Source organism: Phocoena phocoena, chromosome 1, assembly GCF_963924675.1.
Source record: "Phocoena phocoena chromosome 1, mPhoPho1.1, whole genome shotgun sequence".
Classification (NCBI taxonomy): Eukaryota; Metazoa; Chordata; class Mammalia; order Artiodactyla; family Phocoenidae; genus Phocoena; species Phocoena phocoena.
Genome location: NC_089219.1, coordinates 185135541 through 185156073, shown reverse-complemented (window position 1 = coordinate 185156073; position 20533 = coordinate 185135541). Strand labels below are relative to the sequence as shown.

Below are 20533 nucleotides of genomic sequence, written 5' to 3'. Positions count from 1 at the left end.
TCAGATCACTGATGTCAAATACCAGTACCATGCAAATGAACAGAATTCATTTTCCCAACCAGAAAAAAGTATTTTACAGGTGTTCTGTTTGAAATTCTAAAATCCATGACTTTACCAGATACTTGTTGAGTACCTAGTACATGTCAGGTACTAGCTGGAGTGCTAGGGGGGAAAAAAGGTACTTGATAACTTCTGTTTTAATGCTTGGGAAACAATAAAACTTTTTTCAGTAAAAAGTTTACCATCTCTTTTAGGACTGCTAAGTGAAAATTATTTTCCTCAAAAACACTTGGAATCAAACTCTTTTTTTTTTTTTCAAATGTCTTCCTTGTCTTTTATTCTTTTCTTTAAAATAAATTTATTTATTTATTTATTTTTGGCTGTGTTGGGTCTTCGTTGCTGCATGCGGGCTTCCTCTAGTTGTGGCGAGCTGGGCTACTCTTCATTGCGGTGAGCAGGCTTCTCATTGCAATGGCTTCTCTTGTTGCAGAGCACGGGCTCTAAGCGCCCAGGCTTCGGTAGTTGTGGCACGTGGGCTCAGTAGTTGTGGCTTGGGGGCTCTAGAGCGCTGGCTCAGTAGCTGTGGCGCGTAGGCTCAGTGGCTCCGCGGCACGTGGGACCTCTGAGCCGGACCAGGGCTCAAACCCGTGTCCCCTGCATTGGCAGGCGGATTCTTAACCACTGCGCCACCGGGGAAGCCCTGAATCAAATTCTTAGGCTGTGATCTCATAGGCATGTCCCTGGATCGTGAGTAGGTTTTAGTGTGGTCATAAGGCCACAGTTAAAATACATGAAAAATTTTTGCATATGGGAACTTCTTAGGGAGAAGGTCTGATTTATCTATGAGATTGTTCAAACAGCCCATAATTCAAGATGATTAAGAGACACTCTGTCTAGTGCAAAAGTATTTCTTCAGAATAGTTTAGACAAGTTTGGATTCTGAGTCACTGATTTTAAGGTCAGTCCAGTAATAATAAGCAAATGTTCAAGCTAATTAATAATGGCATTCTGGAAACTCTGAATGGTATTATCAACCACTGTAACTCTAAACTAAATCAATAATTTTCTAACCTCTTCTGCTGCTTAAAATTCAGTTCAGTGCCTGAGAAAAAAAGACTGAAGAATTTGAATTTATGATAAATTTAACTAACAGTTACGATACACTCCGAGGCGTTAGAAGGAATTTAACCAACACACAGATTCATCTTGGGTTGTACTGCCAAGTAGGCTGCCGTGCTCTAAGATCTTAGGGCACCGACTTGGCAGTGTAAAACACTCTTCCGAAGAGACAGCAGAAGCAGAAGCGACCCGGCTCTGACTCAAAACCCCTACTCACAAGCCACGACCTTAATAATTTCCTGATACCTGAGCCTTCGTTGCCAGCTGGAATAAAACCTACTTCGCAAGAGGTTTGGAGACGATGCCTCTAAGACGGTCCCCAATGATCCCCTTGAGTGTGGGCAGGGCCTATAATTTGCTCCTACCCAACAGAATACAGCTAAGGGGATGGGATACCACTTTGGCGCTTACGTCTCGCACACTAAGCCCCGCTCTCTCCTCCTGGCTTTGAGGAAGCACGCAGCCGTCCCTCGAGCTGCCCTACAGAGAGGCCTGCATGGTAAGGAGCTGGGGGCAGCCTCCGGCCAGCAGCCAGTAAGGAACCGAGGCTCTCCGTCCAACTGCTGGACCTAAGCCCTGCCAACAACCATGTGGGCTTGGAGTGGACCCTCCACACCCAAACTTTCCAATAAGACCCCAGGCCTGGGCAACACCTTGACCCAACCTTGTGACAGACCCTGAAGATGGAGCATGCAGGTAAGCAAGGTCTGGACCCCTGACCCACAGAAACTGGTAATCCTGAGATGATTATAATAAGTGAGTAAATAACTGAGCTACCAGAAGTTTTAAGCAGTTAAGTTTGTGGTAATTATTACGGCAAAACAACTAATACAGAGAATAAAAGAGATAATGTATAAAATGTACCAAGTAAAGTGCATAATACAGAGCACAGACCCCATAAATAGAAACTACTACCATTACTTAGAAACGATACACCCCCAACGTAATTCCAGATAGTTACATGTCTGTAAGGGCCTTAACAAGTCCTACTCAAAATACTTTAAGTTGATGCAATGGCATAAATCATCCAAAATACCAAACTCATGATTATAAGAAAATTTTACACGTTGATAATTCATTAACTTTCTAATAGGGAAACTACACGGAAAGTACAAGACCTGGTCACTTCAAGTTACTTAACCTACCTGGGTACACAAGACAGATAAATGAGATAATTAGCTTAGTAATTCTTAAGCCAGTTCCCAGATGCTGGTTAGAAAGTTCTAGCACTAAAGTTGAGTCATGACATTCTTTGCGCAACTCACGGATAAAAAGTTCAAGATGTGTGTGTATCAGAGAGCCCACCATGACTTGGAGGCAGTTCACCACTGGAACGAGCGCTGAGGACCAGTGAACTAGAGAACGTACAACGAACAGCCGGCGCTGGCATATGAATTAAAAATAAATGTGCTAAAACGTCACATGCATTTTTAAATATCCATTAATTTAAAAATGGACACGAGCTTTTATTTAATTTTTTTTCATTTAAAAATACAAAACAGTCATGTGTATCCTTGCCTTGATGTAAGTCTAAAGTCAGTCAATACTTTTTCCTTCCTCCTGAATAATACAAAAACCGTAGAAAGGCTTTAATTCAGATCACCTCCTCTCACCCCTCACGTTACTTTAACCTAGCAACATAGCTCTTCCTTTTTAAGGGCCTCAGAATTAGGCACGAGGATGATTTTTTAATGACACTTGCTTAGATTTACCCATGTGCACACCAACTCCCCTTTTTTTTTTTTTTTTTTTTTTTTTTTTTTTATAAATTTATTTATTTGTTTTTTATTGTTGGCTGCGTTGGGTCTTCGTTGCTGCGCGCAGGCTTTCCCTAGCTGCAGAGAGCAGGGGCTACTCTTCATTGCAGTGTGTGGGCTTCTCATTGCGGTGATTTCTCTTGTTGCGGAGCATGGGCTCTAGGTACATGGGCTTCAGTAGTTGTGGCACATGAGCTCAGTAGTTGTGGCTCACGGGCTCTAAAGCACAGGCTCAGTAGTTGTGGCGCACGGGCCCAGTTGCTCCGCGGCATGTGGGATCTTCCCGGACCAGGGCTCGAACCTGTGTCCCCTGCATTGGCAGGCAGATTCTTAACCACTGAGCCACCAGGGAAGTCCCCAACTCCCCTTTTTATCACTGCTTCCTACACCCCACCTCTTCCTCTAGGTTCCCCTTCTTTCTTCCTGAAGCACAACCTTCCAGTACTTCTTTCTGCAAAGGTCTGAATGATAAACCACCTGTCTGAACCAATCTCGATTACAGCTTTAGTCCTGGGCGGAAGTACAGAACTCTAGGCTCGTCGTTATTTTTCTTTGGCACTTTGACGATTTTGCTGCAGTGTCTTCTGGCTCAACTATTACTGCTGAGGTGTCTACTGTCGCGTTCCTTTGAGAGAGACTGTCTTTTTATCTGTGGATTCTGCAGTTTCGTTGCTATATGTGTAGGCGTGGATTTATTTTCACTTCTCCTGCTTCAAACTCACGATGGCTCCTGAATTTGAATGTCTATGCCTTTCATCTATTGTAAAACATTTTCATCCACGTCTCTTCAATTATTCTCTCCCCAGCCCACCCACTCCCTGTTAACTCCTTCTGGAATTCCAATCAGACCTCTAGGCAAGTCTGTTAACCTCAATGTCACATATCCCCTCTCATCTCTCTGGGCTGGTTCTGGGTAATTTCTTCTCGTTAATTAACTCCCCTCTTCAACTACGTCTAATCTTCTGTTTAATCTTTTTGTTTCAACGACTAAAATTTTCAATTCCTGAAGTTATATTTTATTCTTTTTCCAATATACCCTCCACGCTGCCTTATTCTTTCCTATGGCCTTTATTCCGTGTTTTATTTTCAGCCACTCAAGCATTTATTTTTGTCTTTTCAGACTGCTCTCCTCTCTGCAGCTCTCAGCGTGTGGGCCTTGTCTGTCAGGTTTGCTGACTCTCCCGCGTACGTGACGGCATCTTCATCATTTCCTAAACACTTGTCGTTGGTACTTTTGCATCTGCGAGAAGAGTATCCCTCCCCCACTGCTGGGGACTCCCACGGTTTGGGTGCAGAAGTGACCTTCAGAGCAACTTTACCTCTGCTGGTCTGCCAGGTGCCAGGAAGATACCACTGGCCTGGCACTGGGCTTTCTGGTCATCTGTCGCCCCCCACCCCACGCTCAGTCCAGGAGGCCTCCTCCCCAGACCTGGAGGGAGACACAAAGTCAGCCCAAGACGACCCGACAGGCCGCATCTTCTCGCCAGGGGGTGGTTTAGGTGTGGGCCTGAGAACCACCCTCCTGGGGGAGACCTTCTGCGGGAAGGTTCCTTTGCTGATAGCAGCGCCCAGAAGACCCTACTCTCATCTTTGCCGGACATCGTTATGACCGCACGTGTACGACCTCTGGAATCACCACAGCCATCGTAAAACCATGCGTGGAAGTAGCCCCGTGGCAAAGCTGGAACCCCTGCATTACTGATGACACTAACACCGTCAAGGCCCACCTCCAGGTGGCACTTAAGAGCAAAGACATCGCGGCTGGTGTGCTCGTTTCCATTGAGGGCGCGAGCTCTTGGTGGGTCTACACAGAGGTCACGGTTCCAGCTTCCCGTAACCGGCAAAACGCACGGCCTCATCTGGCATCTAGTGACTCTCGAGCCCCGGCAGAGGCTCCACGGCCCCTGAGAGGCCACCAAAGCCTGCAGCCCCGCTTCGTTTCTGGCACCCGACAGTTTCCTTTTCTGTCTCTGATGCTCAGCTCTGTAGCATAAACCTTTCCAACTGCATTTTATCAAACATGTCCAGGAGTTTGTAACAGGAAGGGCTACCGCTGAATGTGACACGCTGCCAAAATAGCTACAATGTCCTGTCCCGGCAACATGTGTTACAAGGCGTCATAACACCCATGCATCTTGAAGCATTTTGACCATTTACCAGTTATGGGGGGAGGAGTTGGTAGGGCCCAAACTTGGGAAAGTTTATAACTTTTTCTGGGTTTTTGGTTTGGTCCTTTTTCTTAGCATTTTCTTTTCTTTCTTTCTTTTCTTTTTTAAGTTAAAAAAGAAACACTTTCAAATTCAATATCAGGTAGTTGTAACTGATCTGTCAGTTTGGAAATATCTTCATGATTTTTTAAAAAGTCCTTATCTGATTCTCTCCGAAAAGCAAACTGGTCACACGTGAGCATTCTGAACCACTATTCCTTCACTTACTCATCCACACGGTCAACAGCGACTTACTGAACTCCGGACATTATATTAAGAGGCTATAGGGACACAACGGTGCATAAATACAGTCTAGTCCCCGTCCTCACGGAACAAGGGAGACGGAACAAAAAAGGAAAAAAGGGTAAAAAATTCTCCCCCCCCCCAAAAGCAATCTGTAAGGAGTGGTACAAATCAATAAAGAGGTGAGTAGAAAATCACGGGAGTGGGGAGACCTATCTTGGCAGGGACGCTGTCCCAGAGGCGGCCTCTGAAGCTGCAGCCACGACACAGAGAGGAGGATGAAACACAAGCAAAGGCCCTGTGGTGGGAAAGCCTGCTGTGTTTGAGGGAGTGAAAGAGAACAGTAAGGCTGGAGCCTGGTGAACCCAAGGGAGGCTACAGATGGAACTAGAGAGAGGTAGGGCCAAGTAACAGAAGGTTCCTGTATTCACAACCCTTGTGTACCCCGCCTGGCTTAGCCATTACAATCTTGTCCTCTGTGATCTTGCTTTTTTTAAGTTTAAACTCATTTACAGTCAACAATGCTGATAACTATTCTAGCCATGTAATTCCCATTTTTCTACGGCAGCTTTTTTTTTTTTTTAAATACCTGTATTATCCAGAAGAAAAGGCAACTAGGTCAGGATAAGGCAAAATAAGAGCCAGAAGAAGCGGTACGTACTCCACTGGAGAGCGGAAGGTGACGTCACACCCAGAGAAGAGACGCCGATGCATGCCGGGGCTGGTGGAACCAGCGAGAAAAAGCTACTCTGAGCTACTCTGAGGTGCAGGTTCAATCATCTGGTTCCAATCATGACCTGAAAACTGAAGAGGGTGGACACGGCTGCCTAAAGGTGTTGGACGTTCCAAATCAGGTGATCTCCTTACTTTCCGTAGACTCCCAAAGTTCTACAGTGCCGAGCCCGATTCTGTGGCTTAAACTCCCTCTTCGATGTATTAAACACCATCGCTTTGCCAAACACGGCACTAGTCCAGGCGCTTAGCGCTAAAAAAGAAAGATGAGCACAGTACTTGCCCTCACATCGATTATTCTAGTTTGTTCAAAGGATTAAACTCTGAAAAGTGCTATAAAGGAAACAGAGCATCACAGTAGGAAGTAAGACTTGCCAGGTGCCTACTTTAGACAGGCTGCGAGGAGAAAGCGCCATCCAAGCTGAGAAATGATAGCGCAGACGCACCGAGCCGCACAAAAGGCTGGGCGATGGGCCACCCGGGAACGGGAAGCATCGCGTCCAAGGGCCAGAGGTGAGCCCCGCAGCTGGGACGAAGGGAGGGAGGGCAGAAGAGGAACAGTGGCCCTGACCTGGGATGGAGGTGCACACAGGGGTCGGGCTGGGGGGTACTTTGTCGGCGCTGGTCCACTTGACATTTTCAGTGTAAAATGTGAACCCGGCATGGTCCGAGTGGCCTGAAAGCAACATCCTGGGGGTCCTGGCTCTGGTCCTGCTGAGGCAGCAGGTGTCACCCGGAGCTTCCCAGGGACACCGAGGAGAGCTCTGGACGCGACGGCAGGACCGGGAGGGCCAGCCGCTGAAGGAGGAGCGCGCCGAGTGCGGTCGGCCTGCGCGGCTCTGCCCTCAACCCGCGCGAGGCTGAGTGGCTGGGCTCAAGCAGGGAGCTGCAGCCTCGGTGGCTTGAGGAGCAAAGGGGGCAGTCACCGGCGTGGCTGGGTACCAAGGAGGAGCAGCCTGGCCGGAAGGACTCGTTCATGGAGGGGACCCCAACCCACACGGAAACTGCCACAGATCCTTGGCTGGCCTGCACCGTGCTAGCAGGAAGGGGCCCCGGAGCCCAGGAAGGGGACAACTGCTGGGACCCCGGCAGGGAGGTGGCGTGGCGCTCGGGCTTGGAGAATGCCCGGCGGTCCCGAGGCTTCACAAGGCTCACATGTGAATTCGAGACGCGGACAGAAAAGCAGTCACTGGATTTGTCCGAATGGGAGCCTGCAGTGGCCTCAGCAGCGACTTCAGGGTGGGAGTAGGGGAGGGGATGGAGAGGTTCTGTGTGCAGAGAAACAGGGTCCGAGTTGGATGGGGAAGCTTTGTTTACCAGGACGGGAGACAGCAGAGCAGCCTTATTCTTACGAGGATGACCCGACAGGGAGGGAGTCGGGTGACAGAGGAGCGTGAGTGTGGCCCACAGACCAGCGCTGGGACACTGCCAGGAGCTTCTCAGAAACGCAGACTCTCCACCCCAGCCCAGACCTACAAGCTCCCAGGAGATGCTTTTTTTTTTTTTTTTTTTGCGGTACGTGGGACTCTCGCTGTTGTGGCCTCTCCCGTTGAGGAGCACACGCTCCGGACGCGCGGGCTCAGCGGCCATGGCTCACGGGCCCAGCCGCTCCGTGGCATGTGGGATCTTCTCGGACCGGGGCAAGAACGCATGTCCCCTGCATCGGCAGGCGGACTCTCAATCACTGTGCCAGCAGGGAAGCCAAAGGTGAACATTTTTAATAGTGGGGGTGTGAGAGTGAGGGAAAAGAGTTAAACAAGAACGGAAGGTCTGCGGTGGGTCGTGAAGGTCACGCGGTTTCTGACGATGAGTGGGTCCAGGATAGGACCGTGATCCCTACAGCTAACGAGCGGAGGGCAGAATGCCACACGGGCCTTTGACACTGACGCTGATACTACGGACCACGATGGCAGACGCAGGAGTCTTCACACTTAGCTTCTTGTTACAAGCTCCATGCAAGCACTCAAGGCGGGGACACCTGAAGATGTAACTTCTTTTAAATCCGTTCAGGTCTGTCTTGCTCACAGATAAGGTTTGATTTTCTCTGGGGTTACAGTTGTAAACGAAAGAGAGTCAGGAGGAATTAACTATTCAAATTGGTAAAGGGAGCAATAAATCGACAATTGGAGCATCTTCAGAGCACAAATAACGGATCACAGCTCTATAAAAATTTCCAAGAGGAGGAATCTACAATCTATATAGTCTTATGCAAGTCAGCCAAGCAAACCTAAAAATCATCTAGTTGGAGATGAGAAACTTATCTCATCCCTGGGCGTAAAAAATACTTACTGAGCGCTTGCAGCGTATAGTTAGTTCCCTACGTGGAGGGCTCTGAGTTTTCTAATAATCTAATATGAACTAGATTAATCATTAAATGTAACTACAGATACTGTGGAATACATGAAATCTATTTCCATCATTTTAACAGTATATATATTTTTTTAAGTCTAAAGGGAACGGGAAATTTCAAGTAAGAGCGCGCAGCTTTCGTTTTCACTTTGATTTCAAACAAAAAGAGTTAATGGAATCTGTCTTAGTCCGTTCAGGCTGCTACAACAGAAATACCACAGACTGGGTGGTCCGTAAGCAACAGAAACGTATTCCTCAGAGTTCTGGAGGCTGGGAAGTCCGAGATCAAGGCGCCAGCAGACTGTGTCTGGTGAGCCCGCTCTGTCACACGGCAGAAGCGGCGAGGGAGCTCTCTGGGGTCTCCTGATAAAGACAGTGGCACAGGTCCCACGCAGGAGGGCCAGGCCCTCACGACCTAGCCACCTCCTGACACCACCGCACTGGGGCTTATGACTTCAACATATGGACTGGGGGGCAGGGGGGACACAAACATTCAGTGTGCGGCACAGTGGGGATGTGTGATGTTTTCTGGCTCTGAGACTTTTTGTTTTTTACCCGAGGGAGCACACCCCTACCTTATTTATCCAGTACATGACGGCATCCTCAATGTCATAGGGCAGATCTGTGGCTTGGAAGAAAGCCGAGTACTGCTGTGCGCACGCGGCCACCTTCTCCACACTGACCATCTCCACGGTGTAAGCCATCATGAGGGTGTCCATCATGGCCAGGTGAGCGCTCTGGAAACAGACACCGAGAACGACCGTCAGAAACTGCTGCTTATATAAGTTTACATATTAATAGTATTTCCTTATGAACGGGAGCAGGACTCAAGGCTGTGGAAGACGAGCCTTGGTGAGAAAGCACAAGTGGTCCAGGCCGGAGGTGAGCTGACGGAACCCGAGTCATCTGTCACTCAGACACGTCCTGAGGATCTATGCTCAAGACACACGTTACCTCCTGCTCAGAGCACGCTCCTTTTCCCGCGTGTCCTGCCTTTGAAAATGTCGCAATCATCGGCTCGGCAACGCAACTTCAAACTTCAGAGCAGTCTCTGAGTAAGTGCTCTCCTCACTCCTCTCCTCCACGTGGCAGAAATGTACACATGCTACTTGTAAGCTGTCTCTCAAGGCTACCCGCCTGGTCTGGCGGCCTCCGCTCCCATTCGGACACCACCATGTCTCTCCCCTGAACAAGGCAAAAATCCTGGTTTTCCTGTGGCTCCAACTTCTTCCTCACGCTCTGCATCCAGCACAGGACTTCTAGTCTTTCCTTTGTGGCTGCTTTTTGCGGGGTGGAGGTTTCAAACAGAAACGTTATATGGGGGGAGGGGGGGTGTTTCTTAACATTTCCCAACATTACAAAGTATCTAAAGTCGAAAGTACCCTCTCCCCCTCCTGTTTCCCAAGCAGCGTCTACGGTTTGGTACGTATTCTTACCAAAAATGTAATTTTGGTAAGAATTTACACTGCTTCCTATTCTTTGGCGTCACAAACAACGCTACAACCTTGTGTGCCTCCAGGGACGATTCTCCACCGTGCGGCTACTGGGCCCGAGAGCAAACCTCACGCTAAGCTTTGATGAATAATCACTGATCTGCTCTCTAGAAAGGCTGCGGCAACTTTCACATCCCCCAAGAATGTTAGCAAGGGTGCTTGTTTCCCCACGCTGTTTGCCAACATTAGACATCACTGCCTTTTTATCATCTGTATTGGTCTGAAGGTTAAAAACCCCACTCTTGTTCAGGCTTTGCATTTCTCTGATTGAGGACGGGCATCTTTTGTATGTTGGGCAATTATTGGTATTTTTCCCTTAGGTATACTCACCTTTCTTTATTTCTTGATTTGTAAGGGCTCATTATTTATTAGGTACATGAGCTCTGGACCATTCAGGTAGCAAATACTTTTTCCCGGCCTGTCTTTGGACTTTCAACTTTATTCGGAATATATTATGCCGCAGAGAAGTTCTAAGTATTTACTCGGTAAAACCTGTCAATCTTAACGTTCTCCTTCACGACTCTGGAATTTCTCCCAAGCTTACAAAAGGCTCCCCCCGCACACCCCCAAGAATATAGAAATAGTATCCTCTACTTTTTCTGTTAACGATACTTTAAATCCACGTGGAATTTATTTTTGAAGATGTTATCAACTAGGGACTAGTTATTTTTCCACATCAGAGACGTCATCATGCCAGAGACGTCATCATATCAGAGACGTCATCATATCAGAGACGTCATCATATCATGCTCCCCTAAAGTCTACCTCATCTTCTGTGTAATAAAGTCTAAGGCCCCTCCCTATCAATCCAGTTTTACAACCCACGTTTCCTTCCCCCAATCTACATTCCGTTTAGAACAGCCTCAGAAGAGTGTTTGCTGCTCCGCAAACCCGTCGCCAGGCTTCAAGCTCCCGTGCCCTCCCTGCTGTCGCCGCCTCACACTGCAGACCGAGTCCTGTTGTTGGTCTGACTGTCACCCTCTTTCCGACCCCGTTTCCAATCAAGATGGATCATTCTGCCTACAGAGTGAGTATACTATTTATACTTGCATGAAATTCTTTTCTTCTTTGAGTTTTATTGCGATGTAACTGAAATACCACGCTGTGTGAGCTGAAGACTGGACACACAGATAATTGTGAAATGATGAGCACAACAGGTTTAGCGCCACGTGCACTGAATTCTGACTTCATTATCTGAAGCAGGGCACGGAAAACAGTATCTGTAAGAAGCTCCCCGGATGAGGCTAACGAGAAGCTGGCTGAGGACCATAGACTGTCCGGCTGCAGGACAGGCACCATCTCCCTGGTGAGACAGCGAGACCCCAAGGGCAAGGGCACTGTCTGAGCATCTTCGCACTCCCTACACCTCACATGGTACCTGACAGCGAGCACGGGCTAAAGGAAGGAAAGGAGCTGGCCTACTGCTCACTGTAAAGGGCGAAGAGCTAGCTTGACTCTGGAGGCTGAGGAAGCGGGTTCTGACTTGGACGTGGCGGACCAGCGTACTGAAAACTTAGCGGCGTTTACAGGAAGGCAGGTGCTCTGTCTGAAGCGGAATGCCTGATTACGGCAATCGGAAAACCAACGGTGACTCCAGGTGCTGTGCTGAGGGCTTTATTAACATACGAGCTCTTCCAGTTCCAATCTTTGCGGAAGTGAGGCTGGAGATAATATACATTTGTTATAACCCTTAAAGCTCTGAAGGAAGCATCGTTTATGTTTTTAACGTGAGGAAGCTGAAGCTCCAGAAATTAAATAGTTTGTCCAAACCCACGCACTCCTCCTATTGCATAGTGCGGTTGGCAGAAGCTAAGTCACGTACCAATAGTTAGGCAAGAAATATGTTCTGGAAATGGTAAACAGTCATCACATACAAGAAGGAAAACTCAGCATCATTATTTGCACCTCAAGTCATGTTTTCACATTCTCCCTCTTGTTCGGGCGGCTACTGTCCAGAGAGAGACCCCAATTCCTTCTTCAGACTCAGAGTGGACACGGGATCAACCGCAGCGCGCCCTTCCACTCAGGTGATTTCTGTGTCCTCTCTCTATTCACTCGAGCCCTAGGGAGCGGGGTCCCGTCTTTCTCATCTTTGTTCCCAGCACAAGGTTTTGAGGGCAAAGTCTGAGTAATCAGTATTTACAGCATTACGAAGCATAACTCTTTTGAACAAACATGTGGGAAAACATCTCAGGAGCTGTAAGACCATCCACCTCCTCTTCACTAAGACTCTTTTCTCTTGGCAATTTATTCTACAGGTACAATTTAAGAGAGAAAACGGAGCTGTAGGAATGAAACTGACCGTTACAGAATTGTATATAACAAGAAAGGAAGCAACGTTACAAGCACAATTAACAACTTCTGCCATGCTAAGCTCTTTAAGGATAGGGGAAATGTGCAGAATACAATGTTGAGTAGAAGAAACAACGCCATACTATAACAATGCTCAAAATAAATATACACACATGAATGGACAGACACAAGTGTATGTACGCATACACCTTGAATATACATAGAATATATATATATATATATATATATATAACAGGAAGGGAAAAGGAATGAATAAAAATAAAACTTACTTAGAAATGACCACGTTATAATATGCAAAAAATACATATAAAATCTATAGTTTACTTCAAAACTTAGAGGATAGTAAACACTAAGTATAATTAGTAATACATTTTCAGAACAAAGCTCATCTCACTGATTACTTCACTTCCTAAATTTAAAAACAGACTTAAACAAATTCCACTACCGTGTTTACAGATATTTCCATAACATGTCCACCCACTTTTAAACTGAGAACCTTCAAATTTTATTATGATTTTTTTTTTTACCCCTTAACTTTATGAGGTAGAAGTAAATTTAGAAATTATATATAACAGAAACTATATACATAATGAATCTAGAAAGCATCGACAGTGAAAACTAAGCTGTAGGCTACAATCAATCCATTTGGAACGATTTATGTCTCTAAATAAAATACACGCATTTAATTGTTTACCCAAAGCATTAAGGTCAGAATAACAATAACGGCAGCTAGCACTGAGTGTTACGCTCCAGGCAATGTTTCCCGCATTTGTGTCAACTCACTTGATAACACAGCGCCCTGAGGTGCGCTCTTATTAAACCTGTTTCACAGATGAGAGAACGGAGCCACCCGTCCGAGGTTACAGAGCCGGGAGGTGCGGAGCTCACACGGCCCAGCAGCAGCCTGCAGACCCCAGGGCTGGGCACCGCGGAGGCAGTGCAGAGCCCGCCACCCAGGAGCAGCAGCAGAAAGGCTAGTGCGGAAGGAAAGCAGGAAGGTCCCCTGCATTTTAGTGAAAAAGGCAAGGACAAGGAGGCCCGGGAACTCACTGAGGCCTCTACTAGCTTCTAGATCTGGGTTACAGGTTACATTTTTGTTATCTCCGACCAGTGGAGTCTAGACAAAAATGATTTACATTTAGGTATCAGAAATGAAGGTTAAGCCTATTAAATAAAGAAGAGCATCGAAGTGTTGTAGGTAAGAAGGCTATTAATGAGCCTCACAGATTAATAACATCCAAGTTCTACTATTTCATGGCTTTTTTATTCTTTTATCAGACGTAGGACTAAGAAAATATTTCCTAAACTGAACTCAGGCCTGTGGCGCAGTGGCCAGTGCACCAACCGTGTCCAAGCCCTCCTAGAGGGACACGGGAGGGAACAGACTTAACAGACGGACACGAACAGGAAGAATTGGAATTATTCTGCTAAAGTGGCACACAACAGCATATACACATCACGCTACAGTTTGTCAAAGTTAATTCCGATTCAGAAAATAATATTTTACACATCATTTATTTATATAAACGAGTTCACCAAAATTTTCATTTACCCTTCGTTTACATGGAGATACAAGGAAAACAGCACTTAAAGCCCTACTGAGATACCACTTCCCACCAGGAAGGCTATAATTTAAGAAGTCAGATAATAACAACCACTGGCAAGGATGTGGAGAGATGGGAGCCCTCGTGCCCCGCTGGCGGGAATGTTAAATAGTGCAGCCACTGTACAAGAGTCTGGCACTTTCTCAGAGTCTGCCCCAGCAGCTCTGCTTTTACGTTCAGTATACCCAAGAGAAACAAAACACGTGTCCACGTAAAATCTGTACACAAATATTCAGAGTGGCATTATTTGTAAGAGCCAAAAAGGTGGAAACAAGCCAGACGTCCATCAACTGAGGACAGGATAAGCGAAAATGATACAGCCACGATATTCTGAATGGAATATAATTCGGCAATAAAACGGAACAAAGCCTGACATAGGCCACAACATGTGTGAACCTGGCAAACAATGTTGTTTTCTAAAATGGATTGTGGCAGTGCTTACACAACTCTGAATATACCAAAACCATTGCACTCTACGCTTGGAATGCGTGAACTGTATGGTGTGCCGATCATACCTCAAGTCGTTAGCCCCCCAAGAGATCAGACGGATTTATGACGCTCTGCTGACCCTCTTCCAGTGTAAACACCTCAAAAACGACCGTTTAGGTCTAAGTCAGGCAGTTAGCTATATCCATGTGTTTGCAAAGTATCTTCAGAAGGACTTCAAGGTGAAGGGACACTTATCTTTCTGGACAGTGAAGTATTTTAGATATTATTAAAAAATAAATTAACATTTGCTTACTACCATAAGTTTGTTTTCTACATAACGTTAAGCAGGAAACATCTATATATGAATTGATGACAAAAAGTAAAATAAATAAATACGCTAAGTTAATTCTATTTTCCTCCCACAGATATTTATGTTCACTTTCTTTTTTTTTTTAGGTTCACTTTCTTAAGGCTCCAACTAACCTGGATAAAAGGTATATATAGTTTACTTTAAAAGATTATTATTTACGATCTTTCTTAGATACTGTTATTTTAGTAGCTAGAATCTTAGCGATAGATTTCTATAGTTGGTATGAGAATAGAAATTTTCCAGAAAAACAATTTATTTCCAAGCATAATGTCGGTCCCCTTATATGATAAGAAAATCTTAGCGTATCAAAAATTCAGGCTATCAAAAGTAGGCTGGACTCACAAGTGTAGGTAGTGTGCTACATGAGGGGCAAGTTTTTTGCTAACATCACAAGGGTCTTTGGCCCAATGAGTGGGGTTTGATAGTAATACTTGCTACAAATGTAAAAAAAAAAAGAAAAAGAAAGGTAGGCTGGTCCAAGGAGCAAAAAGCACTGGCCTTAAAAACAAAGGCAGGACTTCCCTGGCGGTCCAGTGGTTAAGACTCCACGCTTCCACTGCAGGGAGCATGGCTTTGATCCCTGGTCGGGGAACTGAGATCCCACGTGCCATGAGAGGCGGCCAAAAAAAAAAAAAAAAAAAAACAGAGGCAGACTATCACTGAGACAGCAAAGAGTTTAGTTGTAACCTACAGGAGGATCCAGGCATGGCTGTTCCAGTCATAATGATGCTGTATTCAACCTGTAGTAAACACAGTCAGGACCAAAGCGGGCCAGCGTCGTTCTGCTACACCAGACGGAACGGTGGAACTGGGCGCCTTGGCAAGGGAGGTGATGTCCGTGAGACTCAAACTCTTAACATGAATGACATTTGCTTGTGACCACACAAAAGTGATACGTCGATTTTATTTGGACGCATCTGGTTAGACATGTGAATGGGGTAAAGAGAGAAAGTTAAAAAGTACGATTACCAGCATGGAACTATTAAGCACAGTGATACTTATTTAGCTGCCATTTTAACTCTGCCTAAATTGAAAACATACCGTAGGACACACAATAAAGCAGTCAAGAGTTCTCTTTAATCCGTGTCCGTCAGGGCAGCAGGAGCATCTGGCTTACATTCTGTCATTTGCGTTTGGTGAATCTGATAATCACACGCCCAATGGAGAACTGTTTCCAAGATAATGTTGAACCAAACCGACATCAAGCTTTATTACAAAAGGAATACATGCAAGAAACAGGGCAGCCCAAACGTCTATCAAATTGCAAGTCCCAGACCAGTGAAAGAAATGATGTCTCCTGAGCAGCTCCATCACTTCCCCTGGACTATATTTAGCCTCAACTGGCAAGTTAAGGATGTTTGCCTGAGGCTGCACCGGGCGGACGCAGACAGGGACTGCACATTGGTAGCAAATAAATACGGTAAACACAGGAAATGGTTTACAGCAGTGGCTCTGAATCTGGCTCATCATCAAAAATCACAAATTTCCTGGCCCCAAACGTCAGAGGGGCCCCAGAATAGCATCCTAACAGGAATCCTGCCCCCAAAGGCCCTCAGCACGACAGACTGACAATGACATCACTCCACAACCCGAGGCCGTCAGGGGCTTCCCGGGGCCCACCACCCTTCCAGGGTCTCCTCTTTCACTGCTTCTCTACGTGAACCTATGTGATGAGCAAGCAGAGTGCCTGCGTTCAGCCTTGACTCTACACCTCCTACGTAACCCTGGGCAAAGCCCTCCATTTCTTTATGCTTCACTACCCTCAACTGCAGAGTGGGCTGACAACAACAGTACGGGCATTCGTGCCCTAACAACAACACGGTTTACGTCAAGAACAGGGCTGGGGTAGACCACTCGCAAGATCTGCAGCTTTGTGACCAGGAGGTAACCTGGAGAGCCCGGCTTCCACCGGGCTGGAAGCTGCCCCAGTGCGCAGGGAGGAGTGCACAGAAGCAAGTGTGGACATGCTGCGTGCTTTCTAATTAGAGGCTGGCTGGTGGATGATGACACAGATGGACGTGGATCTCAGCCAGCAGAGGTGGACCCGGGAAGCAGTGCAGCTGTCCCCAGCCAAGACTGCACTCGGCCGGGGCTGCCCTCGGGCAAGGGCCCTGGGCAGATGCCCCTCTGAAGAATGAAACAGGAGAGAAGGCTGTGGTGTCAGTTTTGGACTGGAGGTTGCCCTAAGAGCTCATTATCCTACGTGTACATCTCTCCTAGCCTAGAAGCAGTAACACAATAAATATACCTGTGCCCAGATCCTGGTTTCTAAATAACATCTCCACATTAAAATAAACCCAAGGCTCTTTAGAGAATGGCTGATTCCAAGTCAGAGACAGGAAAAGCACAAAGTGAGCCTGGAATAGCTAGTTGGGTCAGAAAGAAAAAAGTATTCAAAGACTGCTGGGGAGCTGTTAAAAGGATACAGGAGTCAGCCTACTGGGGGGTCCCATTGGCCAAATATGGGCCCACGTGAATACACAAAAGATTAAAAACAAGAATGAATCATAACACAAGTAATCAAAACCAAGATGAACCCATGAGTCCACAGTGATAATCACTAAAGGGGAAAGGTGGATGAGAAAGCTTTTCTTCACAGAACAATGCCAGGTAAGAAATATAAAAGGAATGAGAGAATTCTTAAATCACCATATTCCAACCACCCCTGCAGTAATTCATTCAGGCACAGATCACCCAGAGATGCCAAAACCGCTAGGTGGTGTATCACTGGGAAACACAATGTGCAACAAGTGTCGAAGTATCACTCCACATAACGCCCCCGGTTACAAAGGGAAAAGTGGTCAAACTTAGAATCACCAGTAACGGGACATGATAAGATTTAATCAAGAGTATAACATATCACCTATTCATGTCATAGCGTTCATGTCAAAAGATTTTACTCGGGCTTCCCTGGTGGCGCAGTGGTTGAGAGTCCGCCTGCCGATGCAGGGGACGCGGGTTCGTGCCCCGGTCCGGGAGGGTCCCGCGTGCCGCGGGGCGGCTGGGCCCGTGAGCCACGGCCGCTGGGCCTGTGCGTCCGGAGCCTGTGCTCCGCGACGGGAGAGGCCACGGCAGTGAGAGGCCCGCGTACCGACAAAAAAAGAAAAAGATTTTACTCTGAATCTTGTATTGATATTCTTATCCCACAAAATTACGTTTACAGAGCAAGCTTTAAATGCTGTCTAGCTAAAACAGGAGCTGCTGATACATGCACAGAATAAGCGGTTTCTGTTTACCTTCTTAATTCCTAGGTAATTGTTGGTGGCTTTCTCCCCAAACCATACCACACAAGGAATGCATTCCAAATGTGTATCTGTCCATTAAACAAGTCATCAGATGGGTACAGGAGAATGTACGGCCTTAATGAAGTTCTAATGAAGCGATACTTGCCAGTCCTGTTGCTACAATTAGATACAGAAACTGAGGAGTTTTCAATAAGCCAAAAAGAAAATATATATAAAATCAAGAAAAAGGCTTAAAGAATAAAAGGCCTTCAACTGAGGTTACATATAAGCCCCCTAAACGATTTGTCAGTACACAGAGCAAAGAGGTCGGAAAACTGTCCTGGCATCAGTGCCATCCAGATGAGGCCGGCTTCTCTGCGGCACCCCTTCCAGAAACAGTGCCACTCCTAAGAAATTTTAGGACCTAAAGTGAAAATAAATTTTATTTCTTTTAGTTACTATTTTGCTTTACCACACATTAAGTAACCATTTTTATAACAATAAGTATGTAAATATATTATTTTGAATTAATTCACATACTAATATTCAGTTTACAAAAGACCTAGGAAGAGAAACAGGGCAACAGAAACCGATCACAATTGCTAAAATTTACTGACCTCTTATCACAGGTCAAGTACTACATTAGACGCTTCCCCGGCCTACTCTAATTCACCCTCACAACTGTGGAAGGTAGACAACAGTGTCGTTCCTTACACAGACAAGAAACTGGACCGCAGAGAGTTTCAGAAGCAGTCCAAAGGCAGACAGCTATTTGCTGCCACCCGAGCCTGTCCTGCTCTAGCGACAAAGGGCTCCAGCACCACCACTCTGCCTCGTCAGCAGAGACGCGTTTGCCAAAGGGCACAAACCATTTCTGCTCCAACCTGCAGCATTTCCTTTCAATCTTAAATGTCCATCCTTCATAAACTTCTTTTAAATCAAGCTTTTTATTTTGAAATAATTACAGGTTCACATGCGATTGTCAGAAGTTAACACAGAGACGCCACGTACCCTTTACTTGGTTTCCCCCAACGGTAACATCTTGTAAAAGCACAGCGTAATGTCACACCCAGGAGACTGCACTGACACAATTAAACTGCAGAACCTGTCCATCCCAAGGGTCCCTCCTGTTGGCCTCTTACAGCCACGTCTACTTCCCTCCTGCCCCTCCCTCTCCTCAGACCCTGGCAACACTAATCTGTTCTCTGTTTTTACAATTTTGTCCTTTCAAGAGTGTTACGCGGATGCTATCACACACTACGAAACTTTGGGGGTTGGCATTTTTTACTCAGCGTATTCCATGGAGATTCATACAAGCTGCTATATTTACCCATCGGTTGTTCCTTTTTATTGCTGAGTCCCAATAAAGCTCTTAAGACACTGATTACTTGAGATTATGACTGTTAACACTTTTATAAGTGTAAACACGTCAGCTTGAGCTACACATTGAACATCCAACAGAAACTATCTCACTTACTCTTTTAGGGGCCTGCTAAATAGATTACACTGAGGTACTAAATGAGTCAACATCATAGGTGGCTGAACTTTCCCAGTTTAACTTACCTTTCTTATGAACGTTTAAAGCTCTAACTAAAGTTCGCACTCTTAAAAAGAAGGCTGTAGTGGCACAGTTAAAGTAAGAAGCAGTTTATTTTTGGTCAGTATTAACTGAATTCTTAACCTAACCAGCTTATACGAAAGGTAAACGTCTGTGAAGGTGTTTAAGGAAATAATAACTATAGGTGGTAGCTGCCCCAGAACACACCTTCGATGGACAGCACAGGAAAAAGTCTAGAAATGTAACAGACCGCTCCAGCTCTCAGTGGCATGTCAGGCTCTCCAAGCGGCGACAGGAGGCGGTGGGCTCAGAGATACCTGTACACACAGGGTTATCCACTTCCTACCAAGCGTGCTCAGCCCGAAACGGACGAGCACACGCACGTGTGCACCTGTACACACATACAGAAAAATGCCAAGCCTTAAGGATCTCACAAGGACTTGTCGGGCAGTGGATAAAATGCACATCTTAGTTCTTGGGCTTTTGTATATAATCTTCAGTTGACTATTTTTAACTCACGAGAAAAAAATCTAAGCTAATTTCTACTCATTTCTTTAGGTCTTGGACTAAACATGGCACCACCCAGAAAGCTCTCCCTGATCGCTACTCCCCACCTCTGACTAGATTAGGCTTAGGTGCGTCTCTGGGAGGTTCCCCAGCACCTATAGCAGCAGCAGGTACCATGAAGCAGGTGCCTCTTCCCTGTCTGTCCCTCCTGCTGGACTCTACGTGTTCCGATGGTTTAGCTCTGTATTAACACACATTAGGTGATCAACAGAGAAGTGCCTGCCCACGAATGAGCATGTAAGAAACACAGTGTAACGCTGACTGGGAGAACCAGTCCTCTCATGACACACCCTAGAGAACTGAAAACAGGTATTCCAACAAAAACTTGCAAATGAATATTCATAGCAGCGTTGTTCATAGTAACCAAAAAGTAGAAACAACCTAAATGTCCATCAATTTATGAATGGATAAACAGAATGTGTTCTACCCCTACAACAGAATGCTTGTTGGCAATAAAAAGGAATGAAGTATGGCTACGTGCCTAGAAGAACCTTGAAAGTATTATGCAAAGTAAAGGAGCCAATCAAAAGGAGGCCACATATCGTATGAGTCCTTTCATATAAAATGT

The 20533-nt window shown here is 46.0% G+C and overlaps 1 protein-coding gene and 1 non-coding gene across 5 annotated transcripts in view; one reads left to right on the top strand and one right to left on the bottom strand.

Moving 5' to 3' along the window:
- Nucleotides 1-20533, bottom strand: part of CAMSAP2 (calmodulin regulated spectrin associated protein family member 2) — a 95370-nt gene that overhangs the window by 30588 nt on the left and 44249 nt on the right. For all 4 annotated transcript variants that reach the window (XM_065871250.1, XM_065871416.1, XM_065871336.1 and 1 more), the window contains exon 3: nucleotides 8983-9144. In XM_065871250.1, the coding sequence (XP_065727322.1) occupies nucleotides 8983-9144 (162 nt within the window). The remainder of the gene's footprint in view (nucleotides 1-8982; nucleotides 9145-20533) is intronic.
- Nucleotides 14914-15058, top strand: LOC136140731 (small nucleolar RNA SNORA62/SNORA6 family). The gene has a single exon (XR_010657655.1). It is a non-coding gene; the product is annotated as a small nucleolar RNA SNORA62/SNORA6 family (small nucleolar RNA).